The following is a 25,622-nucleotide window of genomic DNA, read 5'->3' as shown; positions in this document are numbered from 1 at the left end:
GAGCTTTGACACAGCTGTGGTTCACTTTGATGCGAAAAACTGGCCTGATCGCCATGCGTGGGCCGGAACGCAGGAGTTCAACCAGCGTTGAAGTGTGTAATAGACCCAGTTTGAGTACTGCCGATGCCAAGGCCATAAGACCTAGCATCCTCTGAAAATGTTTGAGAGGAATGCATGCGCCAGCTTTGAATGACGCCGCCATGTTCTGAATGGAGAGGGCGCACTGTGACGTAAGCCGCGCCCTCATCTGTATTGAGTCTATGACCATACCCAGAAAAGATATATTCTGGGTGGGAGACATTGAACTCTTGGCGAATCTCAAGAATGGCCTGTGACGGGGTGCTATCTGTATGTGAAAGTAGGCATCTTTCAGGTTGACTGTGAAAAACCAATCCCCCGGGCGAATGTGCGCGAGGATTTGTTTCACTGTCAGCATCTTGAACGAGCGCGTCATGAGAGCTTTGTTCAGATGTCTGAGATATAGGATGGGCCTGAGGACGCAATCCCATTTCAGGATGTAGTAGCAACTGTAAAAGCCTGACTCGCTTTGTGTCAGATGCACGGTTTCCACCGCTTCCTTTTCTAACAGTTTCGATACCTCGGCGCGGAGCACGTGACTCACGGTGCTTTTCACTGAGGTCTCGACCACGGCGCGAAATGCGGGGGTCTGCGAGCGAACTGTAGCGAGTAACCTCATTTTATTATGTTCAACACCCAATTTGATATACCGGGAATGGCCTGCCAGGCCTGGGAAGCCAGGAGTAGGGGTCCAGCCTACTCCGTGTTGGCTCCTGGGGGTGGGACCACTCTAGCCCGAGGTCTCCCACGGCCTTAGAGAGCACACGGACCAGCTCTGAGTCGAAGCTGGTTTTGGCGCTCGTGGCGTCACTGAAGGAGACAGAACAGGCCGCTGCGAGTGAGGGGCGTTGTTCCTCTTGAGTGAACTTCACTGGCGAGAGCGAGGCACGTGGAGAGTTACTCGGCGTGCAGTCGCTCGATCGCTCAGGTGGCCTCTGGTCGCAGCGCTTTTTCTTGCGTGGTCCGAGAGGCGCGGGCGGGGCGGGAACGTCAAAGCTGGTGAGGCGAGCCCTCAGGGTCTGCAGCGCCATCTCGTCACACTCGGGGCAGCCGCTCCGGGTGAGTGCAATATCGGGGTCCCGTCCAAGGCACGTCACACAGATGATGTGGCGCTCCCCGCCGAGGAGAGGGCCTCAGCACGAGGCGCAGGAAGGCGAGGCATTTGAAACAACGCTCGGCTCCTTTTGAAAGTGGGGTTGCAGCGGCAACACACACAACATAGAAAGAATAAAGGATATAGTATCACGCCGGATGGCGCAGCTGGGACGGCAGGCGGCTGAAGGCGGAGACGAGGCAGGAATCCGGCGTCCTCAGGGCTGTAGAGAAGTTCCGCTGAGTGCTTTTCGACGGCGGGGCTTCAATTCCGAAGGTCAACGAAGGTATTGCTGAAGGAGATTCAATCTGAAATCCTATGGCTGAACACGGCCTTTTATAGCCTCAATATGCTATTTCTAGCGACCTTTTTCGGCTGTATTTTCTAGCGACCCTTATTGGTTTGCTCTCTGAGCCGCCTCGCCATAGGTTTCTGCAGTTGCCGCAGCACAGCCAATCAGCGCGCAGCTCGCGCTGTTCTATCTGCTATGCAGCTGCACTGCGGTTTACATAGATACTTTATAGAATAAAGTTTTTGCTTCATATTCTCGAGAAAAGGAGTTTTTCCCATACGCAATACGAGAGACCTCTCGAAAGGGAAATACAATATCCCTTATCAATGGCTGTTTGCATTGAAATGTAACAAAACCAGAATCATTCTGGCTTTTCTGGTTATTTTATTAACTTTTAAGATACTTGTCCGGTCACTTGTCCCAGACAAAGATTAATGTCAAACCCCTTACAGTCTATGGTCGAGCCCTGTGTTCATTCATGATTTCTTTCGTGCTGTAAAGCAGAGCTGATCGGTTCTATGGGTCTATGTTCTCTCAATCTATGGGAAATTAGCCCATTTCCAATTATTGTTGTAAAGTAATAATTCAGAATAAACAGAAATGCTTTCTGTCACACACAGACTTCAACATTTAGCATGCAAAACACAGTAACAAGGTTTTTTCTTATTATTTATTTTTATTATTAATAATACCTTTACAATTGTATTTGCTGTCGTTATTGGGGTTATATTGACAAAAGACAAATGGTAAAAAAAAGTAAAACAATAGTAAAACAAAGCAATTCATTTATTCATGTCGCAATGCACTCTGGGAGTACACTTCCTCAGATCACAGATAGAATTAAGTTGACAAAAAAAGAACAAGAACAACTTGAGGCAACGAGTTTGCACAATTGAATGAAACTGAACAATTTTGTTTTCACGGTGTATATGTTTTGGGATTTAATTAAACTAAAACAGAAAATTGTATGAATATACCTTTTATTTGATATAACAAATTACAAAATAAAGCAATTTATATAAACTTAACTTACTTAGTAAGTTGAACTTAAATATGTGTAATAACTACAAAGTAATTGATATTACAAATTATTTTAAGTTAAATTAACTATTTTTTTAAGTTCACATTACTTAATGTTTTAAGGGCAACCGTTTCCTCAAATTTTTAAACTAAATTCAACTTATCCGGGTTAACAGTATAGAGATGGATTTAGATTTGATTACAACTTTGTGTATACCAGCATTTCTAATATGAAAGAGGCATGGCTGTGCATTGGTCTAAAGGACAAATTAAGCAGAACCACGTTTTAAAGGGATAGTTCACCCAAAAATGAAAATTCTGTCATCATTTACTCACCCTCAAGCGTCTTTGTTCTGCTGAACACAAACAAAGATATTTAACCAAGCAGATCTCGGCCTCCACAGACTACCATAGTATTTTTCCCTACTGTGGGAGTCAGTGGTGGCCGAGACCTGCTTGGTTACAAACATTCTTCAAATATCTTCCTTTGTGTACAGCAGAACAAAGAAATTTTTACAGGTTTGGAACAACTTGAGGTTGAGTAAATGACAGATTTTTCATTTTTTGGGTGAACTATCCTTTTAAAACCATTACAATACATCCTATCACTAAAATAAAATCTCTTGCAAATTACAAGTAGAACACTGATTAACAGTAGTATTTCACATCAGAAATAGTTCAAAATATTAACTAAACTTAACAAAAAATAATTCTACATGACTGCAATTTGTAAAGTGCTTGCCCACAATGCTTGCCCACCCCACAAAAAAAGACCAATGCTCAATAATAAATTAGCACAAAATTAAACATTAGCTTTGCCTTAGATATTTTGGAACATTTCTGTAATTATAAAGCACAGAGATAAAAGTAAATTACATTAAACATTGCAGAAATCTCTTTCGTCTTCATTGGATACGAGTATATAATCGAGAATAACAGCAAAGCATTTATAATGAAATCTGAACCTGCACAAATTTGGCATAACACCCAGTGCTAGACAACACTGAACAAAAACCCTGAGAGAATGAAAAGGCACTTTAGCAAGATTGATCAAAATCTGCACTGCGCATTCTGCTGTAAATTTGCTAGAAGGTTAACTCATCCACAATTGCCATGTTTTCCAAATGAAAAGTGAGAACATTGGCTAAACTAATATAGCCTCAAGCATTGTACGACTTTTGGTTGTTTAAACAATGTGGCTGTGGAAGTGTTATGAATTCAGATATTGATCTTTTTAAAATAATTATTCATGCTAAACATAGCCCTCAATAAAATGAAGGGGCAGTCCGTGCATGTTGTGTGAAACTTTAAATGTTCTCAGGATGAAGAAAAACTGCCACATCATTAAGTGAAGAGTGATCACTGTATGAATAATATTAGAAGCTAGAAACACTATAAAAGTGAAATCAACCTGATTTGTGTGAAGACAGATCTGTTTCAGAAGAGAAGAATGGGGTAAAGTTAGCTACTGCTAGATAAGAGTCTAGTCCAATTAAGCTTGGCTTTTCAAAACAACACGTCTGATTATGGAGGAATTTGCTGTGAGAAATTAGTCCATCCCCTTGATGGACTCTGGGAAGTGCTTGTATAAGCGATACATTCACAGGATGCTTCCCTTGGATTTTCTCATGAATGCCTGTAAAAGAATATGATATAGTGTGTCATTTACAAACATTTACAAAAAGTGACCAAATAATGCATGCTTTTAATGTGCTCAAGAGACAAGACAAGTAGATTCAAAGAATGAATTATATCAATTATACTCTAAAGGACAGTATGCATATGCATGTATGGATATGCTAAATGTGTGGTCATGAGGAAGAACTTTCAAAGCTTTCTCCACAAATCTCTGAGGCTTGTTGTCAAACAACTTCTGTTGCCAGAAACCAATCCATCCCAAAATAGAACCACCCACATTGATGCTTGTATGGCCCTGTCCCAAATGGCATACTTCACATGCACTTTCGGTCTTGTGGACTTACAATGGATGCCACGTGCCCATTTAGTCCACAAGACCGTAGGGTGTCCCATTTATCATTTTAGGTCTCAGAAGGGTGCTCACGAACACCCCCTTTGAGGTCAATATGCGCACTTCTGCCCGACAGTCAAAGCGGCATTACGTCATGAAAGTGCGGAAGACCGCAAGGGTTTAGGATGCCATTTGGGACAGGGCCTACTATGTTCAGAAACTTTGGCCTTGCGCTCATGGTGAGGTAACAAAGTGAAAGTAGGAGAAACTTTTGACATTGTAACACATTAAAGAAAATGTTTGATAGTCCCCATTTGTCCTTACCATGCATGTGTGGTTTATAACACCATATCTTCTTCTTCCACCTCCTTAAAAGAAGGCTGTTTTGACCTGCAATCCAAAAGTCCAGTAATGGTACATATGTATGACTTAATAGCAGGGTATATTAAAATCTCACTCCAGCACCCCCATGCAATAGTCAAACACAGAAAACCCTTCCACCATTCCAAAACAAAACAAAGCTTCCCATATACTGTAGCAATCAGCAACATTTAAGAAATTTCCACAAGCATTTTTCATGGGAACTTTTTTCATTAGATATTTTAATGCACAACAATATATTTTTTACATATATTTGTTTAAAGGTCCCATGTCCCATGGACATTTTCATTTTATGAAGTTTTTTAACAATAATATGAGTTCCCCTAGCCTGTATATGGTCCTCAAGTGGCTAGAAATGTTGATAGGTGTAAACCGAGTTCTGGGTGTCCTGCTCTGCCTTTGAGAAAATGAGAGCTCAGACGAGCCGATCTGGAATCTTCCCTATATGTCGACATAAGGGGAACAGTTACCTCCCCTTCCTCTGCTTTGCCCGCCCAGAGAATTAGGAGAGAATGGATTCCGTTTATCAGTCGCGATGTCAGCACAGGCTTTACAAACAGACTTTACCATATGGATTCGACAGCACCGCCACAAACAGTGAGTAACAGTATTCATTAATGCCTGATCTGTGATTTCTGATGTGTAGCTAATCATTCAAGTTCACACAGACTTTCTTTCTAAATCGTTTAATACTGTCAGTCCCGCCGCTGGCCATCTTGATGCCCGAAGCGTAATGCATCAGTGAATCAAGACAGTGACTAAAACGATCAACTTCACATCGTTTCTGTTAGTACCATGAAACAAATCTGTTATTTATATGATTAGACTGCAGAGAGCAAAGAACTCACTTTATAATGTTCGGAGCTGTGAATCACACGTCGCGAGTATATCTGCACACTTGCCCAAACTGCCATAATAATGAATTACACTGTTATGCTGCAAAACAAAGCTCTTACTGTATTCATGTCGATGTTGTGTTTGCTGTTAGTTGTGGTGAAAGCATTTTGTAAGAGAAATAACGTTGCAATGACGAGATCACTGCATTCACGCGATCAACAGACTGTGTACAATGTTCATCACTGCAGCCTTTCATGTTATGGGAAAAGATCTAAAAATAATGCTATAATCAACACTTTGACAATTCGTTCATCTCGACGGCTGTGATGGTAAAAAAACATGGTTTAGTGGGTTTAGAGGGGTTCCACGTGTTACAAAGTTCGTAGAATAAGGTGGAAGAAGACAGGGTCGGCGTGGCTGGGGCTGTTTATTCAGAACTCTCAGATACAAACAAAAACTTCTGCTCACAGCGCTCTCAACAACTCAGTACAATATAACTTTCCCTGCTATCTTTCCCCAGCTCTCCGTCTCTCTGGTCCACATGCAGTCCGTCTCTCTCTCTCTCTGGCAGTGCTTGCAGATCTCGCTAAACAGGGTTCTTGCAGGTTTCAGAAAGTCAAATTTAAGACCTTTTTAAGACATTTTAAGACCATAAAGATTGAAATTTAAGACCTATACGACGCATTACCAAAATTATTTAAATCAAAGAAATAATAAAAAAAGCAATAAAGCAATGACATTAGTAACCCTCCATAGCCAACAAGGTGCCAAATGCCCAAAACCTTAGGCCCAAAATGAAAATAGGCTAAAACAAACTTGCCCTCAAATAGAATAGATTACAAAACAGCATATTAATAGCCTAATAGAGATTGAACAGGGGATGCACTAGGGAGATAGGATAAACTAGGGATGCACGATTTGGGGAAGATATCTAATTGCGATTATTCTGGTTAAAATGCAATTTTTTTAAAAAAATTTAACAAATGAAAAGTGTATGCATATAACATTTTATATATTAATGTTTATATATTAACGAGACTAATAATAATGATTATATTCAATAAATACAAATATTTAACAAATTTAGAAATACTACTATTACAATAACATTTTAATTATTAAAAAAATTAAAATAGAGTATTTAAGAATAAATATATCAATAAAATAATAATACTAATAAAATAACATTTATATTTGACAGAAAACTTACTTTACAAAAAAAAACCTGCTGGGTTACCTGTTAATATGCAGACAGCCTATGACTAAAAATCATTAGAAAGGTCTAAAGATTTATTGTAAAAAATAAAATAAAAAAATAAAGAAATTCTGTGCTTTTTATCTGTCTATGTATTTAATATGAAATATGAGCCTCTTATGCATCCACTGTGGGGGGAAAACTGTACATTGGAGAAAAACATATGGGTTGTCATATAAATTTATTTAGAGAGAAGTATTATTTTTCATATTTGTTACCCAAACTTTCATTCATACTGGAAGCCAGAGGGCGCCCTCGAGCAGAAACTCCACATTTCCCTCAGAGAAGTAATCCTTAGCCCTAATGTGAAGCTAGCAATGTAGGATAAACTGAAGATAGCTGCTGAAGTGACAGTAAAACACGACTTGGTGGCGCTCGAGCACAAAACGGTCTTGCCGAGCACACATTGATACGATGAAGTAGTAGTAAGTAGACAAAGAAGAAGATGTATGGAGTTAGAATCATGCCAAAACCTCACACACACACACAACGTGTTTTACTCGCACCCAACGATTCACAAACAAACTCAGCGTGGTTTGCAAATGCAAAACATCACTCACAAACTAATGCATTTTGTTCTGCAAATAAAAAAAACGTACCTATCAAAAATACAGTACGTTTTACATATACAAAGAAACGTATTTCTTCAATGACAAAAAAATACCCTCAAGTACAAACTAAAATCTTTCAAGTACAAAAAAAAATCCTTCGAGTAAAAAAAAAACCTTCAAGTGCAAAACAAAATTCTACAAGTACAAAACGAAATCCTTCAAGTACAAAACAAAAATCCTTCAAGTACAAAACAAAGTCCTTCAAGTACAAAACAAAATTCTACAAGTACGAAAAACTGTCACGTGACTTTTGGCACTAATTTTTCGCCTTGCTGATCCACACGCAAATGCCTTCAGATCCACACGCATGCTAGTAAACGGTCATGTAATTCGCACTCCACGACAGCAGGTGGCGCTGTTACCGACTTGCTTGGCGCCGCCACGGACATGGAAAGAGAAGAGAAGAAGAAACGCTAGCGTGGGGGACGTTTTTTGAACAAGATGAGTGGCCAACAGGTGAGTTTGCTGTCTTTGCTGGACTGGTGAATAAAATCAAATGTTATAAATGTTAGTAAATATCAAACTCCAGAAATGTCTGTCGTGGGTAGGGTGAATGGCCGTAGCCAGCTATGAGGTCAGGTCACCGAGGTCCGGGCCTCGGTAATTTTTTTTATATTCAAAAATAAAATTTCAAGCTCTCTGAATGATTAATTAGCCTTTTAAACCACTTCATATGTAACGTTAGAACAGTGAACGGGGCTTGAGAGCGTGTTGTGAGGGCGCGGGTGAAACCTCCGTGTTGCCAGATCCACCTATTATATGTCTTTTTGGACTCGTTTTTCCCACTTATTGTGACACTTTAGGAAGTTAATAAAGTGGGAAGTTGAATGTCAGGCTAGTGATATATTCATTTTCTCTCCCAAAACACAAGCGTTGAACTTAGTTCGTATTATTATAATTTTTTTTTAATGTTTTTCGTGGCAGGCATTAAAAAGAAGCTATAGACACACTGTAACGTTAATTGCTGACAGGAAGATACCACATTCGGTAAGACAAATGATCATCGTTATTTTCAGTAAGAAATGAACAACACTATCAAAAACAATAGCATAATACTGATCTGTATGTTACACAATGAAATATGCCAAAAACTGACCAGCAGAAAGACGGCTCCTGCTGTTTAGTTAACCTTTCGCAAAGTCATCATAAAAAACATTCATTAAAGCAGTGTTCATCAATTGGTGGGTCGTTTTGAGTGGGTTCTACTCTGTTTTTTGGTTGTAGGATAGCAGTTTGCACCAATTCTGTAAAAGGGTCGCAGCTTAATGTCCATGGTAAAAAGTGGGTCCAATGGCCTAACCAGTGGAGAACCACTGCTTTAGAGCACAAAATTAGGGCACTATTACTTATCCATATAGCAATGTTTATTATGGAAATCTATTACAGTAATCAGTATTGTTACATAACAAATTGTGATGCAATAAAGAAGGTCTAAATTAACTATGTTTATCCTCCAAAACAGACAGAACAGAGAGTGTAGAATGGCAAAAATATTCCATCAAAATATGTTACATGTAGTTCTTAAAAAAAAGAGATTAAACTGAAAGATCAGAAAGATAGATATGAGGACAAAGAGGAGAGCAACAGAGAGGAAGAGGATAGAGATCAGAAGGAGACAAATGAGATGTCAAAAAGAATGCCTATTTTAAAGTTTAGGTTATATTGTAATGAGTTGCATTTGTGGGTGTTATCTTAGCACAATTCTTAACACCTTACCTCGGACCTCACTAATTTTCAAACCCTGGTTACGGCCTTGTGTATGTATGTATGTATGTATGTATGTATGTATGTATGTATGTATGTATATATATAATATATATATATATATATATATATATATATATATAATGTATGAAGAGTTCAGATGCAAAAGCCTCTAAATGCCATCTGAAATTTTCTTCTATAATGATCATTTTTATCAAGCTCGTATATTTAAATTCAATAATTTCACTTAAATGGCAATGAAGATAACCTATTAATTATCATTTAAGTGAAATTACTGAACTTAAATATACAAGCTTGATAAAAATGATCATTCTATAAGAAAATTTTAAATGGCATTTAGAGGCTTTTGCATCTGAACTCTTCATATATATATATATATAAGTCACTGAAATAACACCGTACTGGGAGGCTGATAACTTCAGATCCAATCCACTTTATTCATGTAGCCCATTTTCAGATGTGTAATTCCAACATAATACAACATCATTTGTTCACCCAATTAGTTAAGTTTTTATAATAATAATTGTTTATATTATTTTTATACTGCATAAATGCAACTGTATGGCTCTTAAGATTGTTTAGAACATTTTCTATAAAACTGAATTATAATCTGTAATGATAAAATCAAGTGTTTGCATCAGCTACATAGCCAATAATTGTCAGGTAAAATCATGTTTGGCGTTGTTCTTCAAAAAAATATTTGACAACCATGAGCAAAGTGTATAAAAAACGCATTCTCTATCATTTTGAGCATTTATATATTTCTATTTTGTAGCATCCAGTGATGAACTGAAGGCCCTCGTGAAGTTCTGGGTTGGATGGGAGGCTCCTACAACTACCCTCACGTTGGAGGTGACTAACTGTAGACTGCCAAAGTCTTCCACTTGCTTTGAGGTTCTCCGTCTTCCTGTCCGCTACCAAGACTTTACTGTATTCAAGGAAGAATTGATTGCCTGCCTTCAAACATGTGACACTGGATTTGGATTGGTATAATGGCAGTGTAGCTTCTTTCAAATGCAGTTCAGAGTTTGAGTCTTAGAGTCTCCTGGGTTGTTTGTTGTTGTCAGTTAAAGGGATAGTTCACCCAAAAATGTAAATTCTGTCAGTAATTACTCACCCTCATGTTGTTCCAACCGCGTAAGACCTTCGTTCATCTTCGGAACACAAATTAAGATATTTTTGATGAAATCTGAGTGCTGGATCACTCCTTCATAGGCTGCTAGTTGGCCCAAACTTGCTGGCCCAGAAAATTAAAGGGATAGTTCACCCAAAAATGAAAATTCTGTCATCATTTACTCACCCTCAAGTTGTTCTAAACCTTAATGAGTTTCTTTGTTCTGCTGAACACAGGGGAAGATTTTTGGAAGAATGTTTGTAACCAAACAGATCTCGGCCCCCATTGACTTCCATAGTAGGAAAAAAATATACTATGGAAGTCAATGGGGGCCGAGATCTGTTTGGTTACAAACATTCTTCCAAAAATCTTCCCCTGTGTTCAGCAGAACAAAGAAACTCATTAAGGTTTAGAACAACTTGGGGGTGAGTAAATGATGACAGAATTTTCATTTTCTGGGCCAGCAAGTTTGGGCCACCTAGCAGCCTATGGAGGAGTGATCCAGCACTCAGATTTCATCAAAAATATCTTAATTTGTGTTCCGAAGATGAACGAAGGTCTTACGCGGTTGGAACAACATGAGGGTGAGTAATTACTGACAGAATATACATTTTTGGGTGAACTATCCCTTTAAACAAAGTTAATGTATTTTTGGGGTTGTTCCAACCCCCCAGATGTTTTAAGATTCTATTACAATAAAAATAATACAATCTACATGTCTTTGGTTTGAACATTCATTATATGACATTAAGAGAGCTGAGGAATGCTATGCTTCCTGCTGCCGCTGGCAGTCCTAACAGGCGGCATGTCTGCTGTTCTTTTTGTTACCCAAATGTACGTTTTACTGTAAGCCTAGTAAGTGAGAACACACAAATTCAAGGTAATCCAGGTCAAGTGGCTGCTGACTGACAACATGCTGGAGCTGTGTGTGGAGCCTCTCAAACATTGTTTGTGCAAGCAGTTCCTAGAGAGAGGGGGAAAGAGGAAAAATGTATGAGGTCAAAAATACTGGTATAATTGAACATGACCAGTAGAATGACCAAAAACTACACTTTGCTTTATTCTTAATATCTTCATGACCATTAGTGATAGAGACCTCAAATATTGGCACACGATATTGGCACACATATACATCTTAAACTCAAACCACATGAAAATATAAATAACAGGTGATTGTCATTAAATGACAACTGTGGCCAATGAGCTGTGGAAAAAAAGTTGTTTTAATACTATGAATTTGCAGTTTGTAATTAACTAGCTAAACTACATGACCCAAAGTACTTAACTACTGAAAAAGCTACAGAGATTTTAAATGCACTGCAGTTTAACTACAACCAACTACTGTAAACTGTAGATTAAGTGGTAATTGAATATATGCATCATAAATAAAATGGCCAGACATATTTTTATCTTTTCTATTGTTATCACCATCTCATAACTTCGCCACTTCACAGTAACTTGTAAAGGTAATAAAAAAACAAACTTCCTAAAGTGTCACAATAAGTGGGAAAAACGAGTCCAAAAAGACATATAATAGGTGGATCTGGCAACACGGAGGTTTCACCCGCGCCCTCACAACACGCTCTCAAGCCCCGTTCACTGTTCTAACGTTACATATGAAGTGGTTTAAAAGGCTAATTAATCATTCAGAGAGCTTGAAATTTTATTTTTGAATATAAAAAAAATTACCGAGGCCCGGACCTCGGTGACCTGACCTCATAGCTGGCTACGGCCATTCACCCTACCCACGACAGACATTTCTGGAGTTTGATATTTACTAACATTTATAACATTTGATTTTATTCACCAGTCCAGCAAAGACAGCAAACTCACCTGTTGGCCACTCATCTTGTTCAAAAAACGTCCCCCACGCTAGCGTTTCTTCTTCTCTTCTCTTTCCATGTCCGTGGCGGCGCCAAGCAAGTCGGTAACAGCGCCACCTGCTGTCGTGGAGTGCGAATTACATGACCGTTTACTAGCATGCGTGTGGATCTGAAGGCATTTGCGTGTGGATCAGCAAGGCGAAAAATTAGTGCCAAAAGTCACGTGACAGTTTTTCGTACTTGTAGAATTTTGTTTTGTACTTGAAGGACTTTGTTTTGTACTTGAAGGATTTTTGTTTTGTACTTGAAGGATTTCGTTTTGTACTTGTAGAATTTTGTTTTGCACTTGAAGGTTTTTTTTTTACTCGAAGGATTTTTTTTTGTACTTGAAAGATTTTAGTTTGTACTTGAGGGTATTTTTTTGTCATTGAAGAAATACGTTTCTTTGTATATGTAAAACGTACTGTATTTTTGATAGGTACGTTTTTTTTATTTGCAGAACAAAATGAATTAGTTTGTGAGTGATGTTTTGCATTTGCAAACCACGCTGAGTTTGTTTGTGAATCGTTGGGTGCGAGTAAAACACGTTGTGTGTGTGTGTGAGGTTTTGGCATGATTCTAACTCCATAAAGATGAACTGCTAATGCTGCTTGCCAGTTAGCAAAAAGTGTGTGAATGGTTTTGTCCATATACATAATATGTCTATGGTTTTGGCAAGCACGTAAATACTGTCCCTCTTCTCCTTTGTGTGACAAGCGAGTGTCAGAGGCTTAAAGTGCCGCAGCACCATCTTGTGTACCGGGAGCGCATCGACTGAATGTGCACGTTCACTCGGCGCAGCGCCAGTGAAAATCGCTTGGGTGTGAACACTCAAGACGCGCCGAAAAACGGCACGAAAAACGCTGGCGATAAGCGCGCGCGATATTCGTCCCGGTGTGTACAGGCCTTTAAGCTGAAATCGCGAATGGGTTCAGTGTTATCAGATCGCTAAAGTTGAATTAACTATGCTAATTTGCTCAGCATATATTTTTAAGTACAGCACCGACATCAGTGCTTGATCCGTTCTCATTCAATGGTGCTATTCATCTTGTAAGCGCTGTGAGTTCGTCACATACAAAATGCAATTGAAACTGACACCATAGTTTCAAGCTTAGAAGTGTTATGGGCCTGTCATCCAGCAGAGTACATATTTTGCTCAAACATACAGGGCACCCAGTGTTGAAATGGCTTCCTTGTGTGATTCAACATGGCTTCCTTTACCATGAGGAAGAACCGCAGCGTTCTGTGCTCTTATAAAGGTGCCGTTGCTTATTGCTTATAAATATGCGCTTCATATTAATAAATTGGTTCATTAAAGCAAACCTGTATAGTAATTGTGCTTTTGTCTTTGCGTTACTCCAGTTAATATGACTCTATTCGTGTTTTATTCCGCTACTGATATCTGGATGCCTCTGTCTATTTTTAGGAACTTTAGAATTTAGTGCTATGTCTCATTCGGTCCTTCTGTACTACGACGCCATGGTTACAATTATGAATTAAACAAAGTGTATCTCGCTAGTACTCAAAGCACCATATGTCAAGTAAGGTTTGCTTAATAAACAAGGTTTGACTGGATATTCAATAGCAGTAATTTAATTCCGTACTCAATCCGACCCATTTCTCATAAAGATTGCATCCTGTACAGCAACTAAATCGCAGCACGGGAATACAATTATTCAAATCTTTTATGAATATAGTAAGTGAGCAGAGTGCGTTTCCTTTATAAATGCATGAAACCGTCAAATGCTTCAGTTCAACTAAACTCGGACACTAGTGGAAACCGTTTCGGTCAATCTGACTAAACCAAATCATGAATCTATAGCATGTTCTACTCTTCGTTGGTCAAACGTATGCACTAGAAGGCAGAATTGGTCAGTGAACAAGCGCTGAGCCATTCAATCCTGATTGTGTATGTTCCGTGTTGTGTTGGCTCCTCCAATTGGCCATTGCATTCAAGCGCTCCACAGACATTTACATTTACGCATTTGGCAGACGCTTTGGTTCAGGGCGACTTGCATCGTATTTAGGGTGCACATTTGGTATTTTGTCGGATCTTGCTTTCCCTGGGAGTCGAATCCATGGCTTGGAGTTGCTGGTGCTACGCTCTAATGTTTGAGCTTCAGGAAAGACGTGTCTGTGATTGGCTACGCTCGCATTGTAAACACCAACATTTGTCAGTCTATCGAGACTAACACAATATACGGAGAGTAAATATAGTGTGACTGTTTGACAAAGTCTGCACATGCGTACTGATTTCTGCAAATGACGAGCTCTCTCGCAGTGAGCTTTTTGTTTTTCTCGTCACCAAAGCTGGCACACACGGTGCGGCTTATAATCATTGTGAATCGTTGCTTTTCAGACTGTGATCCTGATGTCACACTGTGGGAACTCCGCTGCATTAATGTCAGACTGCATGATAATCAAACGCACAAGAATTTGTCTGGAGGTTACATCAACCCACTCACATTTGTTTAATTTACTTCAGGTTACAATTTTATCATGGCTGTTGGTGAGTATGTCAAACATGTTATCAAAGACACAAGATTTTAACCTATGGTCAAAAGAATTTAGGATTGCGATATTTGTCTCAGACTGCCAAACGTGGACAGACAAAAAAAAAAAAAAAAAAATCATCATACAGTATGAACTTGGCTCAGGTTATCAAACGATGACTCTCACATTGCTTAATGTTTTTCATTGGTTCGGTTGCTTTGCAGGGTTCTATAGCCAGCTATGGTTTATTAGCTAGTAAAGCGTCTTCTAAAACATTCTTATCCTTCCGCAAGGGCATTTGTTTGGTTTTCAATTGTCAGTTATGTATTTGTCATGCTGTTCTGGTTTATTTTCTTCTGCTGGTTCTCTCAACAGGTTCTGATGGTTAGATGGTGTTCTATCTAGCTGTGAGCTGGAGTCACGCCCAATGGTTTTGAATCCTCCAACTGCAGATGCTAAGAACTGCAGTTCCCCAACTCCTCTATGCCTAGGTCATTCTTTGGATTGGGGCTGCTACGAACGCAGCTCAATGCGTGGAGTCCGCATACTCTATCAAGGTGCAGTGTACATGGTCATCCTCCGCATTATAGTACAAGCAAGATCTGACTCAAACACTCAGCAACTTCAAGTAATAATTTTCATGCAAATACTGGCGGTGGCATGTTTTCTCCTTCATTACTACTCATCAATCCTGTTTTCGTCAGTCTCTATGCCTTTCATGAATTTCTCTGTGGCCTAACGTGGTCTCTGTCCAGGTGGCCTATTGTAGCCTTCATCTCTGTGGCCTACTGCGGCTTCATCAGCGTGGCCTTCGTCTCGGTAAAAGAGGATATTTCTAAGCACATCCCTGCACCCCTAATCATTCTGCAATTTTTATATTCCCCAACGCTCTCCCATATCAAGGTGGTTAACTCACCTAGAGACAGACCTACAGACCATCTCCTCAGTATACCGGACATTCATTCAGGGTTATGTGCTGCTACAACAGCAACTGAACGCAGGATTGTTTGGTGGTCAAGATGGTCGTCAGCATTCTAATATTATAGAATGAGCAAACCTTCAGGTAATCTAAGATTGCCTACGTGTCTTGACAAGCATCAGGTAAGTTACAGTTTATCATTTAACTCCTAATACTTTTTCATGGGGTCTATCGAGACCAACTCATGCACCCACGCGGTCTTCTCCTCACTATGGGCTATCGCAGCCTTCTCTGCGCACCGGCTTATCATTCTCAGTCGCCGCGTCTTTCTTGTACCCTCTCCTATCAAGGCTGTACACGGCCTAACTTGGCAGTCATACAGCCTATGTGGGGGTTTTTTTCGCACCCCGGCCTATCGAGGCAGTATATACGACCTAACGTGGCAGTCATACAGCCTACGTGGCTTTTCGTACCCCGGCCTATTGAGGCAGTATACACAGCTAATGTGGCAGTCATACAGCCTACGCAGCTCTCTGTACCATGGCCTATTGAGGCAGTGAATATATGGCCAACGCGGCAGAACATACAGCCTACGCGGCTTTTCGTACCCCGGCCTATTGAGGCAGTGAATATATGGCCAACGTGGCAGAACATGCAGCCTACGCAGCTTTTCGTACCCCGGCCTATTGAGGCAGTGAATATATGGCCAACGTGGCAGTTCATACAGCCTACACAGCTCTCCGTACCATGGCCTATGGAGGCATTGAATATTTGGCCAACGTGGCTATTTCGTCCATACAGCCTACGCGGCTTTTGCAGTAGAATAACAATTCCCTCTGTTTATTGGTTAACACCTATGTCAATATCCATATCTATTGCATGTTCAATGTCCATATTTTAAGTAATTCTTATGCAAATACTGGTGGTGGTGTCACAGCATCACATTCTCAGATTATTACTCATGCCGTTTGTCAGTCTCTATAGCTCTTATTCTTCGTCAATTGCCTAACGTGGCCTTTGTCTCCAGGTGGCCTTCGTCTCCAGGTGGCCTAACGTGGCCTTCGTCTCCAGGTGGCCTTCGTCTCCAGGTGGCCTAACGTGGCCTTCGTCTCCAGGTGGCCTAACGTGGCCTTCGTCTACATGCGGCCTAACGTGGCCTTCGTCTACATGCGGCCTAACGTGGCCTTCGTCTCCAGGTGGCCTAACGTGGCCTTCGTTTACATGCGGCCTAACGTGGCCTTCGTCTACATGCAGCCTAACGTGGCCTTCGTCTCCAGGTGGCCTAACGTTGCCTTCATTTCCATGCGGCCGATCAAGGCTCTGTCTTATGGCCGTTCAAGGCTTTCGTCTCTACCTGGCTGATCAAGACCCGTCTGTGGCCGTTCAAGGCTTTCGTCTCTACCTGGCTGATCAAGGCCCGCCTGCGGCCGTTCAAGGCTTTTGTCTCTACCTGGCTGATAAAGACCCGTCTGCGGCCGTTCAAGGCTTTCGTCTCTACCTGGCTGATCAAGGCCCATCTGTGGCCGTTCAAGGAATCGCAGCATTTACGACGGGCGAGTATACAATTCTTTTACAATTTTTGGGGGTGAGTAGGTCCCGTCCTGGAGGAACTAATTTCCTCCACCAATTTTTGGGGGTCGGCTGCTCCCCTGCCTTCATCTTCAGGCAGGAAATGCAGAGTCCGTTACCCTCGTGACGAGCGCTACGGACGGGGCCTACGCCAAAGAACCTCTAATTTAATACTTGCTGGTCTGCTAATAAACTTGTGGTGTTATCATACTTTATCTGGTCTCCCGAGTCTTCATGGTAGAAATGAAGCTTATGCGCAAGTTCTGGCAGGAAGATTCAATGTTACGTCACTTATCACATTCAGACCTATCCAATCAAGTCATAATTCTCAGAGTATAAAAGATCGGTAATTAACACATGTCTGAGTTCACAGATGCTGACGCCAGCATTGCCTCCATCCTCCCCACCACCACCAGGTCGGTCCCTGTCTATACCTCCCGGGGGTCGGCTGCTCCCCTGCCTTCATCTTCAGGCAGGAAATGCAGAGTCCGTTACCCTCGTGACGAGCGCTACGGACGGGGCCTACGCCAAAGAACCTCTAATTTAATACTTGCTGGTCTGCTAATAAACTTGTGGTGTTATCATACTTTATCTGGTCTCCCGAGTCTTCATGGTAGAACTGTTGTAGTTACTAGCATATACTTCAGGTTATTAGTTTATTTCTAGTCGGAGGGACTGTCACTCATGTCAGAAAGTTAGTAACTTTATTAAATTATGGATCAGCGCTGACTCGAGACGCGAATAGTTTAGAACGATTCAGTCCGATTTGGTGAACTGGTTAGGCCGGTTCACTAAAAAGAACCGGTTCAAAAGAATGATTTGTTTGCAAACCGGATGTCACGGACCAGAGACGGAGCGATTGCTAACAAACAAAGTGATATTGTACAGAGTTGTGAGAGTGCTGTTAGCACGAATTTATTGGGTTTGTATCTGAGAGTTCTGAATAAACACGAGTCCCAGTCACGCCGAGTCCGTCTTCATCCTTATTCTGCCAACTTTGTAACATGTAATGTACCATTACAGCTAGGGGTGTGCATTGGGACTGCCCTCGCAATTCGATTCGATTACGATTCACCAGGTAACGATTCGATTCAATTCGATTCTACGATGCATTGTGATGCATCAAAATTCTACTGCACACAACAAGGCAAATTTTGAATCAGTCATGAGGCAATACAAGCAGTCAGATATTGAACAACAGATTTTATTGGCTGCTCTGTCTGTATTATCACTCTCCTGTATCTTTGACATAAATGTCATTAAATAAAATAAAATTGAATGGTACAGGGTATTGGATATGGCATTTTCAAACCTGAAAAAGAAAACATAAATCACTGTTTTCAGTGCTTTGAATGAGAAATGTTTCTCTTCTCTGCTTTAGAACCATTTGAAATTAAATAGAGCAATAATAACAGCCAACCTTTTCCAGCAGTGAACATAAGTGTTTTAATTAATCAGTAATCTCCCTCCGCCTCAGCCATCTTGACTGTTGTTGTTGTTATGACCCCGGAAGTAATTGAAACTTCACAACTTTATTGTCCAACTCAAGGCCAGAAAATAAACAATGACATAATCGATTATGGCACTTTGCCGCATCGATGCTGAATCGTGCATGCCCCGCATTGCGATGCATTGCCGAATCGATTATTATTGACACCACTAATTACAGCTGTCGAGATGAACGAGTTACGAGTAAGTGTTGATTATAGCATTATTTTTAGATATTTTCCTATCATATGAAAAGCGTCAGTGACGCGCATTGAGTACACAGCGCAAACAAAGACAGTTGTGTCTTTGTTTGCGCTGTGTACTCAATGCGCGTCACTGACAGTACAGTACTCGAATGTAATCCAGTTTATTGTGGTGATAGCTGGCTAGCATAGCCCTGAGACCCCCACGCTTACCCCCCTTCTGCTTAATCTCGCGCCGCGAATGGTGCCTCTGCTGTGGGCGAGATGCAGTACTGGGGGTCGGTGATGTTGAAGGCCGGCCGGCCGGCCGGTCAGTGCAGCCCGAGCCTCGGCGTGCGTGAGGTTTATCTCTAAAGATGTGAGTCTGCCGATGTTGAACAGAACTGACTGAGTTACTCACGACTGTATTAGAACAGATAGACGCGACGAGGACTTACAAAAACACTGACTCACAAGATAGAAAACATCATTCAGTCGGGAGAGAGAGAGAAGCCGCAGCGTGTGCACGAATAATAAAGTTCTGTGTGAACTTGAATAATTAGCTGCACATCAGAAATCACTGATCACAGATCAGAAGGAAATGGAAGCTTCAGCTTAAGTTCTGCCAGGAAGACTTAATCACTTCGTCACTTATTAACTTCATCTCTATCCAATCACGTCTTCATATTTTCTGTATAAAGGTCGTACTTACACATGTTTGAGTTCGCAGATGCCGATGCGACAACAACCTCCACCCTCCCCACCACCACCAGGATGGTTCCGTCCATACCTCAAAAGGGGGGTCGGCTGCGCCCCTGCCTTCATCTTCAGGCAGGGATATGCTGATCCGCTACCCTCGGATTACTAACTATGGACGGGGCCTATGCCAAAACTTTATTATGCTTGCTGGGCTGTTAATAAATGTATGCTTCATTCATCATCCTATCTCTGAGTCTTTCTGGTAGAACTGAAAAAAGACTTCTGTTTTCATTTGTACATCCAAACACTGAGAAACTGCCAGCATTCACTCCTTCACAAGCCAAGATCTCTCGAGGACAAACAAATATAGCGCTTGCATGGGCGTGCCAAATTCTCTGGGTGGAGGAAAGGGAGGTAACCGTTCCTGTTAGGACGTCCTAACAGGAAAATAACATTACAACTGTTTGAGCGTGTGTGTGTGTGCGCGCGCACAGTTTGTGGATGTGTGTGTGTGTTAGCGCGCGCGCCGATCTGTTCAGTGTGTGTGGGTGTGTGAGTTTGTGTGCACGTGTGTTTGAGTGTGTTTTAAATGCTATCACAAAGTTAATTGGTTTTATTTAACTCTGAAACATTTTTCGAGGTGTGTTGTGGTAAAAATAGCTACGGGTAGCGCCAGTGGATTGCCGAGTGCAACCATTCTACGTCATCAACCTAGAACGCAAACAAAATGGCGCCGCCCATTGTCCAAATATATAATGGATTTTTTAAATAAAGTGGATCTTTCATGGGTTTTCTACTACGTATTTCAGTAAGAGACAACATTTATGTTATATTAAGCCATACAAGTCTTGACACCATGGGATCCCTTTAAATAACCAAAAGGCATTAAAACAAAAAAAACTATTCTGAGATGAATCTCAACATTTTACATTTTGCTTTGAAGCAAAAAGAGTGAATGAAAATCAAGAAAAAAGGATAAAAGTGTGCACTTAAATGCTCAAAAAAGCACTGCAGATGTGAATAACATAATTGCCAAAAAATTATGATACAATGCAAAACTACTGACTTAACTGATTATTAAAATATTCATATATATGCAAATTTATGGTATGTTCCAATCACCTGATGATGCAAAGAACACATTTTGGCAAGTGAAATGGGCGTCTACATATTCATAGGGTCACTGTGAACAGAATCACAGCTTGAGACTGGAGGGACACGGACTATGTCATTCGCAATGCTTTATGGGAGCAGCTACTTCTTTGAAAGGTGGAGTTCTCTAATAGTAATTAGTAATCTAGTTCTACACCAGGGATAGTTGCCACTTCCTCATAATAGTCGTCTTTAGAGGTGCAATACAAAAGTCTGGTGATTGTCTGCATGTGCATGACTAAATAGCTGGGTATATTAAAATGTCCCATGGCATGGATATTTTATTTTATTTGATAATGTTTCCTGAGGTGTACTTATATTGTTAGTATGGTTTTTACATCAAAAAATTCATAATTTAGAAATAAAATAAAAAAAGATTATACTGATAATAGCCCTCTGGCTTGAATGCTCTGTTTGAAGGGGCGTGTCTGCTGTGAGACTTCAGTGAAAACGCCCACTGTTGTGATTGGCTGACATCTTTGCATTTGAAATGAGTATTAGATTATGTGGCGGATGGGGGCGTGGTTTAGCGAGATCTGCAAGCACTGCCAGTCCAGAGAGAGACGGAGACTCGGAGAGCTGGAGAAAGATAGATGAGAAAGTTTTATTGTACTGAGTTGTTGAGAGCGCAAGTTTATTTTGTTTGAACCTGAGAGTTCTGAATAAACACGAGTCCCAGTCACGCAGATCCTGTCTTCTTCCTCCTTATTCGACGAACTTTGTAACACATGTGGAACCCCTCTCGAATACTTTTACTACGTTTTTTTTACCATCATAGCCGTCGAGATGAACGAATCGTCAAAGTATTGACTATACACTATAGCATTATTTTTTAGATCTTTACTCATCACATGAAAAGCTGCAGTGATCAGCATTGAGTACACAGGCAGTCTGTTGTTCGCGTGAATGCAGTGATCTCATCATTGCAACGCTATTTCTCTCACAAAATGCTTTCACCACAACTAACAGCAAACACGACGTCGATATGAATACAGTAAGAGCTTTGTTGTGCAGAATAACAACGTCATTCATTATAACAGCAGTTTGGGCAAGTGTGCACTGTCTGCAGATACACTCGTGGCGTGTGATTGACAGATCAGAACATTATAAAGAGAGATCGCTCTCTGTAGTCTAATCATATAAATAACAGATTTGTTTCATGGTACTAACAGAAAACGATGTGAAGTTGATCGTTTTAGTCACTGTCTTGATTCACTGATGCATTACGCTTAGGGCATCAAGATGGCCAGCGGCGGGACTGACAGTATTAAACGATTTAGAAAGAAAGTCTGTGTGAACTTGAATGATTAGCTACACATCAGAAATAACAGATCAGGCATTAATGAATACTGTTACTCACCGTTTGTGGTGGTGCTGTCGAATCCATATGGTAAAGTCTGTTTGTAAGTCTGTGATGACATCGCGACTGATAAATGGAATCCATTTTCTCCAAAATCCCTTGTTCCCCTGTTATTGAATGTGTAACCACTGTTGGTGAGTGTTATGTTATGTCAAGTCAATTTCTTGTTTTTGTATTGCCAAGTCTTTTGTTTTATGTTTTGGGATTTTGATTTTGAATTAAAACTGCAATTGGGTTCAGCAACTTGCCTCTCAGTGGAGAATTGTTACAATCGGCTCGTCTGAGCTCTCATTTTCTCAAAGGCATAGCAGGACACACAGAACTTGGTTTACACCTATCAAAATTTCTAGCCACTTGGGGACCATTTCCGTTTGTTAAGTCGTGACGTAAGGAATGCCGTTTTCGGGAGTCAAGCCTCAACTCGTTTTACTTGAGAATGCCATCGATGGCCGTTTATGAGCGCTATTTATTCATATTAAACATCAAACATTTAAAAAATGTTTGAACTGTCTCTCCTTGACTCTCCTTGAACTGTCACCTTATCGTGGTGGAGAGGTTTGAGTACCCGAATGATCCTGGGAGCTATGTTGTCTGGGGCTATATGCCCCTGGTAGGGTCTCCCAAGGCAAACAGGTCCTTGGTGACGGCCCAGACCAGGAACAGTTCACAAACCCTTATGTTCACAACAACACCAAGGACTGTGACGTCGCCCGGCATGGCGCGCCTGGAGCCAGGCCCGGGGTTGGGGCTTGTATGCGAGCGCCTGGTGGCCGGGCCTCCCCCCGAAGGAGTGACGTGGGGCCGCCCTCCTGTGGGCTCACCACCTGCAGGAGGGAGCGTAAGGGGCCGGTGCATTGTGAATCGGGCAGCAGGCGAGGCCCCCGACGACCCAATCTCTGGATACGGAATCTGGCTTTAGGGACGTGGAATGTCACCTCGTTGGCGGGAAAGGAGCCTGAGCTTGTGCGGGAGGTCGAGAGGTACCGACTAGAGATAGTCGGGCTCACCTCCACGCACAGCTTGGGCTCTGGAACCACACTTCTTGAGAGAGGCTGGACTCTCTACCACTCTGGAGTTGCCCATGGTGAGAGGCGGAGGGCTGGAGTGGGTTTGCTTATAGCCCCCCAGCTCAGCCGCCATGTGTTGGAGTTCACCCCGGTGAACGAGAGGGTCGCTTCCCTGCGCCTTCGAGTCGGGGATAGGTCTCTCACTGTCGTTTGTGCCTACGGCCCAAATGGCAGTGCGGAGTACCCGGCCCTCTTGGAGTCTCTGGGAGGGGTGCTGGAAAGTGCTCCGACTGGAGACTCCGTCGTTCTACTGGGGGACTTCAACGCCCACGTGGGCAGTGACAGTGACACCTGGAGGGGCGTGATTGGGAGGAACGGCCCCCCTGATCTGAACCCGAGTGGTTTTCTGTTATTGGATTTCTGTGCTAGCCACGGTTTGTCTATAATGAACACCATGTTCAAGCATAAGGGTGTCTATCAGTGCACGTGGCACCAGGACACCCTAGGCCGGAGGTCGATGATCGACTTTGTGGTCGTGTCATCAGACCTTCGGCCATATGTCTTGGACACTCGGGTGAAGAGAGGGGCGGAGCTGTCAACTGATCACCACCTGGTGGTGAGTTGGATCCGATGGCGGGGGAGGAAGCTGGACAGAACCGGCAGACCCAAACGTACTGTGAGGGTCTGTTGGGAACGTTTGGCTGAGCCCCCTGTCAGAGAGATCTTCAACTCCCACCTCCGGCAGAACTTCGACCGGATCCCGAGGGAGTCTGGAGATATTGAGTCCGAGTGGACCATGTTCTCCACCTCCATTGTCGCTGCGGCTGTAAGATCTCCGGTGCCTGTCGAGGTGGCAATCCCTGAACCCGGTGGTGGACACCGGAAGTAAGGGATGCCGTCAAGCTGAAGAAGGAGTCTTATCGGCCCTGGATGGCTTGTGGGACTCCGGAGGCAGCTGACCGGTACCGGCAGACCAAGCGGACTGCGGCCCGGGTAGTCGTGGAGGCAAAAAATCGGGCCTGGGAGGAGTTTGGTGAGGCCATGGAGAAAGACTATCGGTCGGCCTGGAAGAGATTCTGGCAAACCGTTCGACGCCTCAGGAGGGGGAAGCAGTGCCCTACCAACACTGTTTACAGTGGAGATGGGCACCTGTTGACCTCAACTGGGGATATCGTCGGGCGGTGGAAGGAATACTTCCAGGATCTCCTCAATCCCACCGACATGTCTTCCGTTGAGGAAGCAGTGGCTGGGGACTCAGAGGTGGACTCGTCCATAACCCGGGCTGAAGTCATCGAGGTGGTTAAAAAGCTCCTCGGTGGCAAGGCACCGGGGTTGAATTAGATCCGCCCTGAGTACCTCAAGTCTCTGGATGTTGTGGGGCTGTCTTGGCTGACACGCCTCTGCAACATCGCATGGCGGTCGGGAACAGTACCTCTGGACTGGCAGACCGGGGTGGTGGTCCCTCTTTTCAAGAAGGGGGACCGGAGAGTGTGTTCCAACTATAGGGGGATCACACTTCTCAGCCTCCCCAGGAAAGTCTATGCCAGGGTACTGGAGAGGAGAATTCGGCCGATAGTGGAACCTCGGATTCAGGAGGAACAGTGTGGTTTTCGTTCCGGTCGTGGAACACTGGACCAGCTCTATACCCTTTCCAGGGTGCTGGGGGGTTCATGGGAGTTTGCCCAACCAGTCCACATGTGTTTTGTGGATTTGGAGAAGGCATTCGACTGTGTTCCTCGTGGCATTCAGTGGAGGGTGCTCTGGGAGTATGGGGTCGGCGGCCCCCTGCTTAGGGCTGTTCGGTCCCTGTACGACCGGAGCAGGAGCTTGGTCCGCGTTGCCGGCAGTAAGTCAGAATTGTTCCCGGTGCATGTTGGACTCCGGCAGGGCTGCCCTTTGTCACCGGTTCTGTTCATAATTTTTATGGACAGAATTTCTAGGCGCAGCCAAGGGCCGGAGAGTGTCCGGTTTGGGGACCACACGATTTCGTCACTGTTTTTTGTGGATGATGTTGTCGTGTTGGCCTCCTCGAGCCAGGAACTTCAGCGTGCACTGGGACGGTTTGCGGCCGAGTGTGAAGCGGCTGGGATGAGAATAAGCACCTCCAAGTCCGAGGCCATGGTTCTCAGTCGGAAAAGGGTGGCTTGCCCGCTTCAGGTGGGTGGAGAGTTCCTGCCTCAAGTGGAGGAGTTCCGGTATCTTGGGGTCTTGTTCACGAGTGAGGGAAGGATGGAACGGGAGATTGACAGACGGATCGGTGCAGCTTCTGCAGTAATGCGGTCGATGTACCGGTCTGTCGTGGTAAAGAAGAAGCTGAGCTGCAAGGCAAAGCTCTCGATTTACCGGTCAATCTACGTTCCTACTCTCACCTATGGTCATGAGCTGTGGGTCATGACCGAAAGGACAAGATCCCGGATACAGGTGGCCGAAATGAGCTTTCTCCGTAGGGTGGCTGGGCGCTCCCTTAGAGATAGGGTGAGGAGCTCAGTCACTCGGGAGGAACTCGGAGTAGAGCC

The 25,622-nt window shown here is 42.7% G+C and overlaps 1 protein-coding gene across 2 annotated transcripts in view; it reads right to left on the bottom strand.

The window, feature by feature from the left end:
- Positions 1-2,147: 2,147 nt before the first annotated feature.
- Positions 2,148-25,622, bottom strand: part of LOC307118052 (C4b-binding protein alpha chain-like) — an 82,534-nt gene continuing 59,059 nt past the window's right edge. Inside the window, exons 16-18 of one of the 2 annotated variants that reach the window (XR_013815494.1) lie at positions 4,777-4,842; positions 3,159-4,119; positions 2,148-2,780 (exon numbers count right to left, since the gene is read on the bottom strand). Coding sequence is in view for 1 of the 2 variants with exons in the window: in XM_079803394.1 (XP_079659520.1) it covers positions 4,791-4,842 (52 nt within the window). In the remaining variant the exon portion in view is untranslated. Of the gene's footprint in view, positions 4,120-4,776; positions 4,843-25,622 lie in introns of both variants that reach the window. The other variant, XM_079803394.1, reaches the window with a different exon arrangement.

Source organism: Gobio gobio, assembly GCF_949357685.1.
Source record: "Gobio gobio genome assembly, chromosome: 21".
Taxonomy (NCBI): Eukaryota; Metazoa; Chordata; class Actinopteri; order Cypriniformes; family Gobionidae; genus Gobio; species Gobio gobio.
The sequence above is the reverse complement of the archived record's forward strand: the minus strand, read 5'-3'. Positions and strand labels throughout refer to the sequence as shown.